Here is a 15,306-nt window from a genome sequence, read left to right on the forward strand (position 1 = left end):
CCGTCGGTCGGTCCGTCCGTCCCAGGCCACGGGCCGGGCAGTGAGTGCCCCTGAGCCTCCCGCGGTGCGGGTCCCGCCCGGAAATGTCACGCGAATCCCGGGCCTTTGCCATCTCGCCGTGCAACGGACCCTGCCCCCGGTTCCGGTTCGCCCTGCCCCTCGCGGCCGGCGGCGCGTTGACGCCCCGGGTGCCCTTCCTTGCAGGCGCGGGAGCCATGCCCAGGGTCACGCTGAGCGGCGTCGCGGTGGATTTTCCCTTCCAGCCCTACCCGTGCCAGGAGGTCTACATGGCCAAGGTGCTGGAGTGTCTGCAGAGGGTGAGTTTGGTCTCATTGGCTGCCTCTTGTTTCCAGGTAATGAGGGACTTCTCACAGAAGAAGATGTCCCATGTCACGTTAACTTGTTCTTTTCCATATCCCACCTTTTCCAAATCTCTCCTGACCTCGTTTTACTTGTACTTTTGTTTAACACGTAGTTATTAAGGCCTCCGGAGTGTGCAGGTGGCAGGCAGGGGAGATGGGGGTGGGATGTTTCTGACTAACTTGGGAAAAGGAGGAAAAGCTGAGACAGTGGTGGTTGTGTCCCTGCAGCCTGCCCTGGCCCTTGGGAACTGTCAGCTCTTGGGGTATTAGTGTAACTATCTATGAGAGGAAGATAAAAATCATCTTACTGGATGAATGTGAAATAACACCAAGTTCTTTACAATAGTTCTCTTTGCTCTGGAGTTGGTTAACAGATCTCCATGGTCCCTGTTCTTCTGAGAGATCAAGGGGTCCTGCAGCACGTGTGTTCAGGGTGTCCCTGCCCGGAGGCAGAGCTGGCCAGGCCAGGGTGGTTTGTGCACAGCACAGAGTCCTGGGCAGCCACGTCTCTAAATGACTCATTTCCCCCTCCCCCTCCATTTTTTATTTTCTTTCTCCCCCATTCCAGAAGGTGAATGGCATTTTGGAGAGCCCCACAGGCACGGGGAAGACCCTGTGCCTGCTGTGTGCCACGCTGGCCTGGAGGGAGCACTTCAAGGACTCCATCTCAGCCCGGAAGGTCGCGCAGCGGCTGGGGGGGAAGGAGCTGTTTCCTGACAGGCCCCTCAGCTCCTGGGGCAGCGCGGCCACCGAGGCCGAGATCCCAGGTAAGGGCTGTGCAGGGTTTGTGCTCAGGAATGGTGAGAAACACTTGCTGTTTATCTGTCTTCTGTGATAAGGGTGTCATTACAAAGTCAGGGAGCCGTTGCTCAGCAGCCAAAGCACAGCTTCACACCTCTGTCTGGGTTTGTAAAGGTGTTTTACATGTTTTTGTATTTCATTTTTCTTTTTTAGAACACCAGAAACTAATTTAGCTCCCTTTGTGTGTGTGAATCCCGAGGTGACAGAATTCCTTGCTGTCTCTCCAAGACAAACTGTTACCATAGTACCAGCTGGGGAAGGAGGCTAAAAATACCTCTAGTAGTTCTTTCTGTGCTAATATTTTGTTTCTGCTTTTTTTTCTCCTGTTTGCCAGGTTACTACACTGATGTTCCTAAAATAATTTATGCCTCCAGGACTCACTCACAGCTCACACAAGTCATTAATGAGCTGAAGAACACAGTGTACAGGTGGGTGTGGTTTAGGGTGATGTTCCTATTCAAAGAAAAGTTGGAGAAACCCACCTGGTTTAGTTATTGTCTGAATTTGTGTGGATACATGTATGAAAAAAAAGGCATCCAGTGAAACATAGTTCTCTTGGTGTGCATGTGTAGAGCCTGGGTTTCCTTGTTGTTAGGTTGTTTGGTTTTTTTGGGTGGTTTGTTTTTTTTCCAGACTTTACAGTTTCTCTTATTGCTTTTGATTGATGAAACTCCTGAATTTGTCCTGGTTTTGGTTCTTTACTTCACACATTTACTTCTCAGGCTCATTGGGAAGCCTTTACAAAGTTGAATTCCTTCTCTTACTGTTCCTGATTCTGACCCTTCTTCGGGGCTCACCTGTTTCTCCTGAACCCTTCACTTCTGACAGATGATACCCCAGCTAAGCCTGAGCTCTGTTCTTTCCTGCCTTGTTTGTAACCTCAGTTCTGGGTGTTCTGTCTGGGCAGGCCCAAGATCTGTGTGTTGGGTTCCAGAGAGCAGCTCTGCATCCACCCTGATGTGAAGAGACAGGAGAGCAACCACATGCAGGTGAGAACAGAGCCTGGGTAGGGAGGTACTTTGGTTTGTGTGCTGTGTAACTCCTGACACTGCTCCATTGCTGGAGGCTGCAGCAGAACTTATCATTTCCAGTTCTAGGAGTGCAAGATGTAACTGTGTCTCTGGTGACATTTCCCACCCTGAGGGGGATGTCATTGTGCACAGCATGAAGGAGTTAAAAGTTTGCAGTTCACTTTCTGATCTCCTACTCATGTGCTTTTCAAGGGCAACAATGATTTCCAAATCACTGGTTGATTTACCTGTTGTTTTTATAAGTAATATCAAAGACTAGTGTTTTGAAAAATATTAGTCCTGAGCACAAGGGGTCTGTGCTGCATGAAATGCAGCCTGACTTTTCAGGTGGACAGAGGGACACATGATTTTAAAACTGAAGAGCTGTGGTTAGCATTGACTGACTAGCTGGTGTCACAGCAAATGAATGACTCTTCAGCCCATCATGAGCTTTCCTGTGCCTGACAAGCTACACTTTTGGCTGAACTATCTGACTGTGTTTGACAGATCTACATGTGCCGGATGAAGGTGATGGCTCGTGCTTGTCACTTCTATAACAATGTGGAAGGTGAGTGTGTCTGTGGAAGCAAAGCCCTGTGCTTTGGAGAGGGAGGGGTTTGCTAGGCAGGGAGGGAATTCTGGGAAGTTGGCAGAACCTGCCCTTGCCTGTGTGGTTGGCTCTGCATTAATGTGCTTCCAGGGTGGAATGTCAGCGAGTGGATGACTCTGGTGACTGGGGTAACAATAAATCTCTGTGACACTTTTCCCTGAGCTTGTGGTTGTAACGTTGTGATTTCTCACAGAAAAGAGTACAGAGAAAGACCTGATGGAATCAATCATGGATATTGAGGACTTGGTTAAAAATGGAAACAAGCACAGGTAGGTGTTCCCCTCTTTCCTTCCTTCCCACTTATTTATGAAAGCAATTTATCTATTCGTTACTGTGAGTACCTTGGTATGAATTTGACTTGTATGGAAGTAGCAGAACAATGATGAGAGCAAAGTGGAGTGGCTGAACGTGTTACAGACACAGCTCCCAGCAAAATCCTCTGTGCACCAGAGGTGTAACCCCTGTTCCTGCAGCCTCCATCATGCAACCCTTGGTTTCAGTCCCTACTTGTGTAGAGACTGAGTCAGAGCCAGGCTCACTTGATTCCTCCTGAGCAGAGGCTTCCAGGACCATCTGTCCTGTTCAAGGCCGTTGCAGTTTGGTTTCAGATCTAAGAGGATGAGGTGCTGATTTGTTGAGATAAGTTAATCTACAACATCATTTACCTTTTACCTGGCAGGGTGAGGTGGTGACAGTGATGGGTGCCACTCCTCCTCCTCTGGTTTCTTTCTTCTTTGTTTTGGTGAGCTGCACACCTAGGCAGTATCTTCTACACTTTATTTTACTTGTCTTCTCTGACTAGAACTAACTCAATTGCCCTGAAATGAAACATGCCAATTTCAACCCCTTAAGAAGCTGCTTAGAAGATCTTTTGAGTGTGAAGCAGGACTGTTGGATGCTCTTTGTATTTCTGCAGGTGTTACTCTATCGTTTGTGCTTCTTTTTTTTTTAAACAGAACTTGTCCTTATTATCTCTCTCGAAGCCTGAAGCAGCAAGCAGACATTATTTTTATGCCTTACAACTACTTACTGGACTCAAAGGTAACGTTTATCTTTGGTTTTAAATGCATTTGGTTTTTTATTTATCTTCTGTTGGCTTTTAATGGAGAAACTGTGAAGAACTGATGCATGGGGAGGAACATGTTGTGTGGTGTACACACAAGCAAAAGCCTGTTCCAGTCAGGAGCATAGAGGATGCTATTTTGTGTTGTTGGGTTTTTTTTCTCTGTAAAGTTCTTTCTCATGGTTAAAAAATACTTTCTAGTTTATTTTGTTTGCAGTCCTATTTTTCTAGCATTAACTTTGCAGAATCTGATGTCCTGGTTTGGTGATACTCACCTGCTGAATGCAGATCTCCAGTCACTGTGAAGGGTTTGTGTGTGTGTGTGTTCTGAGATGTGTTTGTTCCTCTCTTGGAAATAATTGATGGCTTTGAAGATTAAAACTGGCTAAAATGAATTCTGATGAACTAGTGCATCCTGCTGTGGTACAATTTGTTTTTGTTAATTACCCTGCCAGTTGTAACTTCCATGAACTTCTACGTGATGCATTTTATCCCCTTAATAAGTCCACCATCACTGTGAAGGGTTTGTGTGTGTGTGTTCTGAGATGTGTTTGTTCCTCTCTTGGAAATAATTGATGGCTTTGAAGATTAAAACTGGCTAAAATGAATTCTGATGAACTAGTGCATCCTGCTGTGGTACAATTTGTTTTTGTTAATTACCCTGCCAGTTGTAACTTCCATGAACTTCTACGTGATGCATTTTATCCCCTTAATTTCCAGAGAAAAAACCAAACCTGTGGTTTACATATTACATAGCCACAGTGATTACTGGCTGTTCTCTCCAAAGAAAAAAAAAGTATTAAAAATAAATACCCAGATCTGTCTCATGAGCCAATTTCCCTGGGTTTCTCTGAGTTTTTTGTCCATTCCCACGTTCTCCTCTTTGTCTTCAGAGCCGCCGAGCCCACAACTTGGACCTGAAGGGGACTGTGGTCATACTTGATGAAGCTCACAATGTGGTGAGTTGTTTCTGGTTTGCTGTCATTTTCCAAATGTCATCCAAAGACAAAAACAGCCCAGTGCCCTGTTAAAAACAACTGGTGGAGTCTGTGCTCAGCTATTGCAATTGTTAACCTTTGTGATCGTGCCTATTGCTTGTTTCTGTGCCCATTTAAAGCTTTGTGGTTTAATTATCAGTCCTTTGGCACTGCTGTGGTTTTTCACAAGGTGAGAAAGTCTTCCTGAAGGGTGGACCTCCACATGGATGAGGGTGCTCATTTTCTTGGTTGGAGAGTTCTCTCTCAGGGTGGAAGAGCTCTTGAAAGATCCATTCTAGAAGCTCAGCTGCACCAGCTGCCCAAGGGCAGTAGGTGGCAAATGTAACACGAGATATTTGCAAGTCTTCCCTTGTGGAGAAAAATAAAATAAAAAAGCTGCATTGTGAGATCTTCCTCTTAGTTGGCTTGAAACTGCAGCCCTTGGCCTCAATAATCAAATGCAAAGGAGCGGTTGGAATCTGTCCCTTTATTCTGTCACACGAGCAGCCTCCCAGTGGGATTTCTGCTAAGCAGCTGCCCAGTTTATTCTGATTCCACATTCTTGCAGTAAACAGGCTGCTGGAGGGTGTGATGGGCTTGACAGGAGAGGCTTGTGTCCAACATGTGCTCCTTTCTTCAGAAGATCTTTGTTTTCTGTTGAAAAATATGTGGAGATCTGGTCATAGCTGTAAGAATTGTGGTGTTTTTTTCCTAAAAATATTAGTTGATGCCTGCATCCAGAGTTAGCCAGAAGAGCTATTCCAAAGCTCCTCATTTTGCAATAGTGTTCTCATGGTACTGTCTATTCCAGGTTAGTGCATGGAAATCCCTGATTAGTCTGCAATTAATTTGACTTTTCTGATTAGGTGGTGTACACATGCAGCTAGCTCAACATTATTTCTTCACAGCATGTTTCTTCTCAGCTGCAGCAGTCAGGTTTTTGTGTGTTAGTCCTTACTGTTTCTCTTCGTTCCTCAGGGAAAGGGATTCATTTAGTAAATTAAACATTCAAGGCAAAACAATGTGGCTTATTTTTCAAAGTCATACAGAGCTTTGTCAAAGCTGATCAGTTTGTTGAGTGTTCAAACAGGTGGTTTTTTTAAATAGAAATTGTTTTCTTCCTTCTCTGTAATGAGATTTCTTCTGGCCTACGTTTTAGCCCAATTTTTGCATATGAATAATATCCATTTACTGCTTTTTGGTTTTTTGTGTGTCTTCCCTTCCCTTTTCTCTCCATGCCCCATCTCTGGATTAAAGATCATGAGGGGCAAGGGCTATGTCTTCATATCAGCAAATACAGGCATATGAGTATTTCCCACGAGTGTGGGAGGGACTGGGAAGTAGCTCTTCTGAAGGACAAACTGGTTGTTTAACTAAAACCTTTTCTATATGGACCTTTTGCCATCAGCCAGCAAAGCTGTTTGGCAGCTGAGCAGGAGAAACAAAAGGGTGTCAAGACAAGCCATGAAAGACATGAAGAACACAGAGTAGGTGACACCTAGTAAACAAAAGGGATCTTCATGATGGCAGTGATTTGCTGCTAGGTGGGAATGACAGTGTTGGAGGTGTGAAAGGGACAAAATCAGTTCCCTGTTTCAGGAAAAAGGCTGCCTGGTAACAGCCAAAGTCTTTGGGTGTTTCTAAAGTGTCCTTTGGCCTGAGCTGGAGATAGAAATGAAATCGCACCTTGTCATCTGGACTGCAGCCTCTGTGAAGCTGCCTGAGCAAGTGGCAGGCTGAGCTGGGCTCTACTGCTGCTGTGGCTTGTGTTCCAGGAGAAGCTGTGTGAGGAATCAGCCTCCTTCGACCTCAGCCCCTACGATCTGGCCTCGGCGCTGGACGCCCTCAACCTCTTGCTGGAAGAACAAGCCAAAGTGGTGCAGCAGAATGAAGTCAATGCTGAGTTCAATATGGAGCTGGTCAGTTCAGGTGTGTTGACAGCCACAAACCACTGGTTCACTGAGGTTCTAGGAGGCCACTACCAAGAACTGGAAAATAGTTTTTCCTGACAGCTGCTGGAACACTTTTTAGACATTAGGGAGAAGTTCTGGGCTGTGAGGGTGGTGAGACCCTGGCCCAGGCTGCCCAGAGAAGCTGTGGCTGCCCCATCCCTGGAAGTGTTCAAGGCCAGGTTGGTTGCTTGGAGCAACCTGGTCTAGTTGGAGGTGTCCCTGCCCATGCTGGGGGGGTTTGAACTAGATGATATTTAAGGTCCCTTCCAACCCAAACTATTCTATGATTCTCAAATTTACTCTCATTAGTGGATAAATTATTGTTAATTAGTAATCGATGCCAGACAAATATGAGAAGATTTGGCCAAACCATGAGGGGTCATGAAAGAGAACAGTGAGTGGAATACAGATGGTGTCTTTCCATACACACAGATCTAGCCCTATATGCATAATTTCTGAAGGGCCAGGAAGTAGGGATGGAACAAACATGAAACATCCTCTTTGAAATCTTTCCTTTCTTTGACAGGACTGAACATGGAACTTGAAGATCTAGCAAAGATAAAGAGTAAGGTTATTTCTTTGTGTTGCCGAAAATTGTTGTTGAAACAGTTGCAAAAGGTCAACAAGTGTAACTTGGGTTCATGCAGTGTTTCTGCAGACATTGCTTGTAACTAAGAAACACATGGAAGATGAAGTTGTTTCTTCAGAGAATTTTGTGGAATGTTTAGTTAGTTATTTTTTTCCAAAGAAGAAGAGAGATTTTTAACTTTTTTCCCCCTTTTGCTTCTTAAAGAAATTCTTCTTCAGCTGGAAAGTGCTATTGATGCAGTGGAGCTGCCACCAAATGGTAGTGGAGTCACCAAAGAGGGAAGGTAAATTGCTTCTCATTAGTATCTTTACATCTTGGGGACACAGCAGATTCCTTGCATGGGTGAAGCTGGGTCAGCTCTTGGGATTGGTACCACTATTCCAGCTTCTGAGAATGGTATTTATTCAAAGTTTTGGATTTCCTTCTCTGCAGTAGTCATTTCATTCTAGTGGAACCCCTGAGAGGAGGGTCCTGTGCTGGTTGTGTGTCTGTTGGGTGCTCTGACCTGGAGAAGCTCCTCACTGTGCTACTTCAGTTTTGACACGATTTACACAGAAGTTCTAGTGCAGCAGTGATTTGGTTTGAGGTACCTCAGGGCTCTGTCAGTCGGTTTCTAAAGTAATGGACATTGTTGTAAAAAACCCCATGAAGGCCCCTGTGGATCTGTTTCTGAGGGAAGGTGCCTTACAGGCTGTGGAGAAATCGTGGGAGATGGGAAGGATGTGGTCAGGAGCTTTCTGTCATCTCAGGAGTCTGTTGTCTTTACAACCAAAAGCTTCTTTTTATTCCTTTGAATTTCTCTTTCTCATGGAACAAGAACATGTTTTACTACTGCATGGTGGTTGTTACAAAAGAGTAACAGTAATTGTGTCCATGTGACTATTTGCAGTGTTTACCCATTTGTGCTTTTTCTTTGTAAATTGCAGCTACATCTTTGATCTGTTTGCAGAGGCCCAAATAACATTCCAGACCAAATCCTCACTCCTGGAGTCATTAGAGCAGATTTTACAGTTTCTTGCAGGCCGTAAGTGTAAATTTGTTGTTTGTTTCACTCAGACTTTTCTCTGTGATGTAACTGGAACTTTGGTTTAGGGAGAGGACAAAGGCTTCTTTGTTTAGATTTTAATCGTAAAGCTTTATAAAAGCTAAAATCTGACCCTAAGGATCTGTCTTTTTATTAAGATTTCCTGTGAGGTCCTCTGGAAACCATATTTTGTCTGTTCATGCATGGGAACTAGTTTTAAGAACCATTTTGTGTCAAAACCTGAGTGGTACCAACATGTGTCTGTACCTACATGTGCCCAGAGGATTTGTGCACATAGCATCATTTTTCTCCAAAACCAGGAGAATTGTGGGGTGGAGCTTGCTGAGGTTTGCTGATGGCACTTGGGAGTGTCTTGAGTTCTTCCCTCCTGGAAGTTATAAAATAGGAGTTTTGGGAATTGCACATGGGGTTTTTTCTCTTGATTTCACAAACCTCTGCTCTACTGCCCGTCAGCGTCTTGTTCTTAATTTGCCTGTGTAGTCCCTATTTTCATGTACTCCTCTAGAGTCACTGTTTTGAGCAAACTAGAAGCTTGGAGGTGACTGTAAAGGGCAATTTGTAGCTGTAGTAAAAGTTAGTTCTGTCTCTGCATAGTCAGTTTTCTTTTGAGAGTAGTATTAATTGTGTGAGCTTTTGAAAAATTAAACAGTTAAACCATACTTGGTCTTTTGTTTTAATTGGCTCCTTTGCAGTTTTTAATATGGGGGAGCCTTAAGAAGTTTGTAATTGCCTCAGAGGACAGCTTCCCAGTGCTCCAGAGACCTGGAACTTGCTTTGGAATGCCCCTTTGTGTGTCCCCTTGAATCTTGAATAGTGATAAAAACCTTGAAATAATCAGTTGGCTTCAGGTGACATTTTCTAGTCGTTGTATTCAGAGTGTTCTGCTGGTCAGATAAGACATGGATATATACAAGGAGTATGTTTGTGTTGTGAAAGTAACCATGTGGAATTCTCTCTAGGTACTGGGATATTTGTCAATACATCTGGATTGCATAAGCTTTCAGATATCATCCAGGTAAATAATTCTGCTTCAATATATGTCTGAAGGATAGAAGAGCTGGTTAGACATTAGATCCATTTTCTTTTTGACTGTATGTGCAGTGAGGGAAGTCAGGGAATTTTTGAGGAGAAAGCTGCTGCCTGGAGGGATGGTCTGCTTGGATTTTTACCCAGGTTGTTCTTTTAGAGTTTTGATGTCCATTTTTGGCAATACTTCTGTATGAATTGGTCTGTGTTTAGTCTCCACCAGGTGGAGCTGGGTTATTGAGCTGTTTACTCCTAGCTGCAGTGTTTGGGAATGAGACCTTCTCATAACAGGACAGGCTAAGGAAGAAAAGCAAGTAAATGATAACTTAATGATATTTTTTCATGTAATTATTAAACTAAGGGATCTGTAAAATAAAAATCTTTAGTGCCACACGATCTGAACGTGACACTCGTGGGTACCTTGTGTTGCTGTCACTCCTCTCCCCATTTTGCACTTGCCAAATATTCATTATGAACAAATGAGAAGGTACAGTGGGCCAGTGGCCTGAAATTCAATTTCCAGCTTCCCTCTGCAGTTGACCAAAGCTCTCTAATATTCCTAAGTGTTACTCAGAAAGAGAGTAATGTTTGGAGAGCTCAAAGTCCAAACACAAAAGTGTCTGGGCCATAGCGCTACATGTTGGAAAAATCTGCTGATGCTTGGGATGAAGTTCACTAGAATGTGGTGATTTCAGAGCATTGTCTTGGCCCAAGTTACTGGGCATCTGGTTGAATTGACCTTTTCCTCATGACGGTGGAACAGAACCTTTACTTCCCAAATACTTGTGGCTTTTTTCGATCAAAAAGATCGTTCCCCCCCATCTTTAGTGAGTGGGTAGAAATAACCATGACATTTAAATGTGCATCAGTCGTTTTTCTGTCTTGGTTTAATAATAATTTTTTTCTAAGTTAAATATAATTCAGCCACTGATGCAATAAATTCCATGAAGTTACAGTCTAGCATGAGTGGTAGAGTTCAGCCTCTTCCTAGTGCTCTGGTTTTGTTCTACTCCCTGTACTACAGCAGCTGCCAGGCTTTTCCAGAAACCCTTAATGTTGGGGATCTTTCTTCTGAAAAGTGAGCTGCTTACGAGTGTGATCTGTATTTACAGGAAGCACAGAAGTGTAAAAACAAGGTGTTCTGAATGGTGCTGGTAGGTGTGCACACCTGGGGTGCAGTGAACTGGGGGTATGTTCAGTGCTACACCTGGGGCTCTGTTTTTACAGCAGCGGTTCAAGACAGTCTCTGTGTGTGTCTGGCAGCAGCAGTAATGTGAGTCCCCTGAGACCCACAGGATTTGTACAGTGCTTTGTCACTGTTCTGCTTTGGGGAGGGTAAGGTGTCCTTCAATTGGTTTCCCAGGGCTTAAAGCTGAAGGAAGGCTCAGAAGTGGCCGGCAGGTCTCCTGCCCCAGTGAGCAGAGCCCCCTGGTGCTGGGGGAGGGGGTTGTGCCTCCAGCCTGTGGGCGGCTGGAAGGTGATTTGATCTGGAAGAGCAGTTTCCTGCTGCAGGCCATGATTCCTTGGCTGCTGCTTAGGACACACACGTGGCTAGTCACTAAATCCCCTCTCACGTGGTATTTTGTTATCTTCAGACACTTAAGCAGGACTAGATCACCAAGTCTGTTTGTTAAACTCTGTGCTTTCTCTCTGGATAGCCTTGTCTGCAAGGTATTAATAGAAACAAGCTGGTTATAAATTTTTCTAATTTTTTTCTTCCTTTTAGAAGAACACTAGTGAAATGTTTTTTTCTTCCCCCCATCTTTGGCTATTTTTCAGAAGTTAATATTTCCAGGAATTGTACTTTATTTTTTTTTTGACTGGTGGAGAGCATCCGTCTTGTTGCAACCAGCTGATATCCTTATGAGCTTGGACAAGTCCTTTAAAATGTCTGAAGAAATTTTGTTTGGGAATATCAAGAGAAGTTATAAATACTGGGGAAGCACAGCTGTTTCCACTGAAGTGGCACTGCAGTGCTGTGTTTTTGAGAGAGCAGCACCCTCAGCCATCAGGCACCACATGCAGGGAAGGGGAAGAAGCAGAACTCTGTGCAGAACAGAGGTGGGAGATGCTTTTAATTTGAAGTATGGACAACTAAGTGCAATTACATGCTTGATTCTTTTTCTAACCAGAGAATATTAGGATAGGGTGTCATGTCTGAAACCTTAAACCCATGCAATACAAAAATATCTTTTACACTCAGTTGTGACTGTTTGATCTTGGGGACACATTGTGTACTTGTGTTGATCCCCAGCCAGAAGTCATGAGCAGGGTGACACTGTCATTAGTATGAGACACTGCCATTAGCTTGGGTATATTTAGATACTGGCTTGCAGGTTTTGGAGCAATGAGAAAGCCACACAGGTAGCTGGTATTGCCTGTGAACATGTGTTTGTTCAAGATTCTTTGTGTTTATTTAATAACAGGAGCAAGGAGATAAAGCCAAAGTTATCACATCAGTAACTTCTGTGGAAATGCTTCTCAGTGCAAAGATAGATTAGGGATTTTGCTGGAAACAGTTGTTAAATCTTTCCGTTTGTTTACATACATTATCCAGACAGTTTTCAACATGGATCCTCCAGAAGGCACGACAGGTTTCCTGCCACATCAGTCGATATCTAAACATTACAAGGTATGGGATGCATTGGCTTTTACATTTTTCCTTCCCCCCCTTTTACTGCCTGCATTTCATGTGTCCAAGACTCAGAAGGTGTGGGTGACACAGCAAATGATGGTGGTTACAGGGAGGCTGTGTAAGTTCTTCCAGAAAAAAGAAATCACTAAAGGAACTGTGGTCCTTATAATTTATTTAGAGTTTGGGACTTAATGGACTGTGGTGCCACAACAAGTTATAAAACAGATATATTTATTTTTTTTTTAGAGAAAAGGGAACTTTGATAATAAGTTTAAGACTTGCTACTGTTTTTCAGTATTACCCTTAATATGGGCTAGCTTTTTGAGGGATCAAGTGCAAATTCCTTTCTGTAGCCATCTCTAGAAATGTTGCTTGTTCCTTTCCTTCAGGTACATATTCATCTGGATAACAATAATCAGAAAAAGAAACAAAGGACAGACCTCTGGAATTCATCATCTACAAAAAAACAAGGTACAGAACTTGGTCTTGGGGAGGCTCCTGTAAAAGCTGGATTGAAAAGTGTTCCAGTGAGAGAAAATCATCTCCATTATGGAACAGTTGCTTCAGACTAGCTCAAGAGTGGGGAACTCTCCTTCAGGATTGATGTGGAGGTTTATGACACTTCTGTTTTCCTCATAACAGCTGTATTTCTCTGCATAACTGTTGTTAAAACACAAAGTGAGTGTTGCTAAGGATAAAATGACAAAGAGAGTCATGCGTAGGTATGGTACTGAAAATGTGTGCCAAAGGCATTATAAAGGAAATTCTATAAAAGTTCTTAATCTCTGAAATTAAACATGGCAGAGGAGCTGTAATTGCTTGGCTCATTCTGGAGCTCTGGAGAAGGTTCATGGGATGTGCCAGAGACAATGCTTGAGGATGTGAATTCTTAGCCAGAAAACGCCAAGTACAGCCTCAGGGTGTTGTTACATTCTCTGGGATATGACCTTTTTTTTGAGCAACTTCCTAAGTTCTTCAGGGCATGTTGACTCTTCTTGATAGTTTCAGCCTCAGGTGTACTTGTCAGCCCTTCTTGTTCAACCCAGATTCCTCCCTCTTCTTATTTCCCTCCTCCCACCTATTTTGTCCTTATGCTCTGCAGAAGTTGGTATCTGGAACTGCCTCAACATAACCAGGCTTGAAAGCAGCATGCTTAGAAGAAAAGGCACTTGGGCTTCTGAATCAAAGGCTTATCCCAAGGCTCCTACAGAGCAGCACTGAGCTTGACTTTATTGGACTTTGTTCTGATATCTTTATTTTTTTATAGTTAGGTGGAAACTAAAACATTTTCTGATGAGAGGAGACAGATGTGGGTCCCTTCACCTAAGCCTTCTTAATAGAATATTCTCCTAGGATCTTGCCTCATAACTACATATCTACTTATTCAATCAAATTCTCTTGAGAATATAAATATTTGTTTCATAGAAGTGCTGAAGGACAAAAGTAACATTTTTCAAATGAATGAGTTTCCATGAATTCAGTGGGTTTGCACTTAGTGTTCCCTTAAGCCTTTCCACGAAGTTTTGTTCTGTTCCTGAACAGAGGCTGTTTCTTCATCTGCAAAACCTCTTCCCAAGACATTGCTCAATTGGAGTTTAGAGTTACAGGAATAATTCTTAAGTAGATTTTGTTAAATCTGTGTGCAGGAAAAGGCTAATACGAACACTTCAGATTCATTTCATAATGGGGAAGTTCTATACACGAAGCTAATACAGAGCAGTCACAGAATTCCTCTGTCATTTAGCAGGGGTATTGATACACTTGCTTTTCCAATAAAACCAGCATTTGCAGGTACCTGTGCAGCAGAGTAACAATTTTTTGGGACTTGCACATGTGCAAACCTGGCAGAGGCCAGACAAGGCTGATCAGGTCTCCAGTTCCCTCTAGCAGTGCAGCAGATTGGGTAGAACTAATGCAAACCTTTTAATAACAGCTGTTTTCAAAGGATTTTGTGGACATTACCCACTCAAGAGTAGTTCTCTATGAGCTGTGATCAGTGAGAAGTGGTGTGGCTCTGGAATGCTGCTGGGATCACTGCCCTGCTCCTTGTTCTCTGCAGGGATTCGACTTAGGAATGCAGCCTGGAACTGGTGTAGTTTTACCTGAAGATAAAATGCTCTTACTCTTGGTTTGCTCCAAATCAATGTGCTGTGAGCTCCTGGCAAACCATTTCTCCATGGGTCAGCTTTCCTTGTACCAGGAAGGGAAAAAGCTGCAAAAACCTTCTTTGTGTAATGTCCAACAGTTCCTGCTGGTGAATGGGACCTTTGAAATTGGTATAATCTGGTGAGGCTTGAAAATATAATGGCAGAACTCCAGGCTACAAATGTCTCAATTCCAGCTTTTCCAAGAACTGGGCACGTGGTGCCTGGCAGTTGTGCTGCAGGGCTGGAGGTGGATTTCAAACGAAGAGTTGGTGGGGCAGCATGAGTGGTTGGTGTTCTGCTCCTCTGGGCCAGTCCCTGCCAGCCCAGTTTCTTTCCTGCTGGAATTTCTTAAGCTCCTGGTGCAAGTGACTTGGCTCTTGTCCATAGATCCTTCAGGGCTTGTCCATATACACGTCCCACTGTCATTTGCACCAATTCTCAGTGGGAATTCAAGAGATACACTATTTGGTGAATTTTGGAATGTGAGTCTCCTAGAATCCAGACACTTGCCAGGTGGATTTGCCCAAATGAGATGAAAAGATAAAACTTTATCTTAAAATAAATGTTATCTTTGTAATTCTAAGCAGTAAGTGACTCACTGGGCACATACCACTGGGGATTTCCTGATGCTGTCAGGCTTCTTTTTGGAACTTGAAGGAAGCATGTCTGTTTAAAAGATATGCACATGATGACATGTGGATGCTGGATTTGTTTTTTTTAACTGAAACTTATAAGCAAAAATGTAATTAAACAGAAACGAAAGCCAAAGTTTAATTTGGCTGCTCTTGTTCTGGTCATAGATGATTGTTTCCTTCCCTTGTTCCTTTGCCTGTCTCTGGAAAGCTGGTGCTAAGGAAGACCAGCAGTGGCACAACTATAAGCTGAACAGTGGAAGAAACCACTAGTGTGATATTGGCATTTTTCTATTTATCCTTTCTGCTGATAACCTGTGATGTGCCAGATTGTCAGTGTCAGCCACTGAACATCCATATCCCACAGAAGATTTGAGCAGAAGCTGAAAGGTCTGGCACTTGTCTGAGGGAAAATTGAAAGTAGGTGAAGTGTTTGTATCCACTGGAAATTCCTGCT

General features: G+C 43.5%; 1 protein-coding gene across 1 annotated transcript in view; it reads left to right on the top strand.

The window, feature by feature from the left end:
• The first annotated feature begins 213 nt into the window (after positions 1-213).
• The window catches only part of RTEL1 (regulator of telomere elongation helicase 1), a 42,152-nt gene continuing 27,059 nt past the window's right edge, over positions 214-15,306 (top strand). Inside the window, exons 1-15 of the mRNA XM_009998709.1 lie at positions 214-317; positions 931-1,129; positions 1,498-1,591; positions 2,071-2,152; positions 2,681-2,741; positions 2,977-3,052; positions 3,740-3,824; positions 4,740-4,805; positions 6,599-6,752; positions 7,302-7,340; positions 7,569-7,647; positions 8,291-8,388; positions 9,369-9,424; positions 11,993-12,067; positions 12,460-12,541. Coding sequence (XP_009997011.1) covers positions 216-317; positions 931-1,129; positions 1,498-1,591; positions 2,071-2,152; positions 2,681-2,741; positions 2,977-3,052; positions 3,740-3,824; positions 4,740-4,805; positions 6,599-6,752; positions 7,302-7,340; positions 7,569-7,647; positions 8,291-8,388; positions 9,369-9,424; positions 11,993-12,067; positions 12,460-12,541 — 1,348 coding nt within the window. The 5' untranslated portion in view covers positions 214-215. The remainder of the gene's footprint in view (positions 318-930; positions 1,130-1,497; positions 1,592-2,070; positions 2,153-2,680; positions 2,742-2,976; positions 3,053-3,739; positions 3,825-4,739; positions 4,806-6,598; positions 6,753-7,301; positions 7,341-7,568; positions 7,648-8,290; positions 8,389-9,368; positions 9,425-11,992; positions 12,068-12,459; positions 12,542-15,306) is intronic.

This window comes from Chaetura pelagica, unplaced genomic scaffold (assembly GCF_000747805.2).
Source record: "Chaetura pelagica isolate M959 unplaced genomic scaffold, ChaPel_1.0 scaffold275, whole genome shotgun sequence".
Lineage (NCBI taxonomy): Eukaryota > Metazoa > Chordata > Aves > Apodiformes > Apodidae > Chaetura > Chaetura pelagica.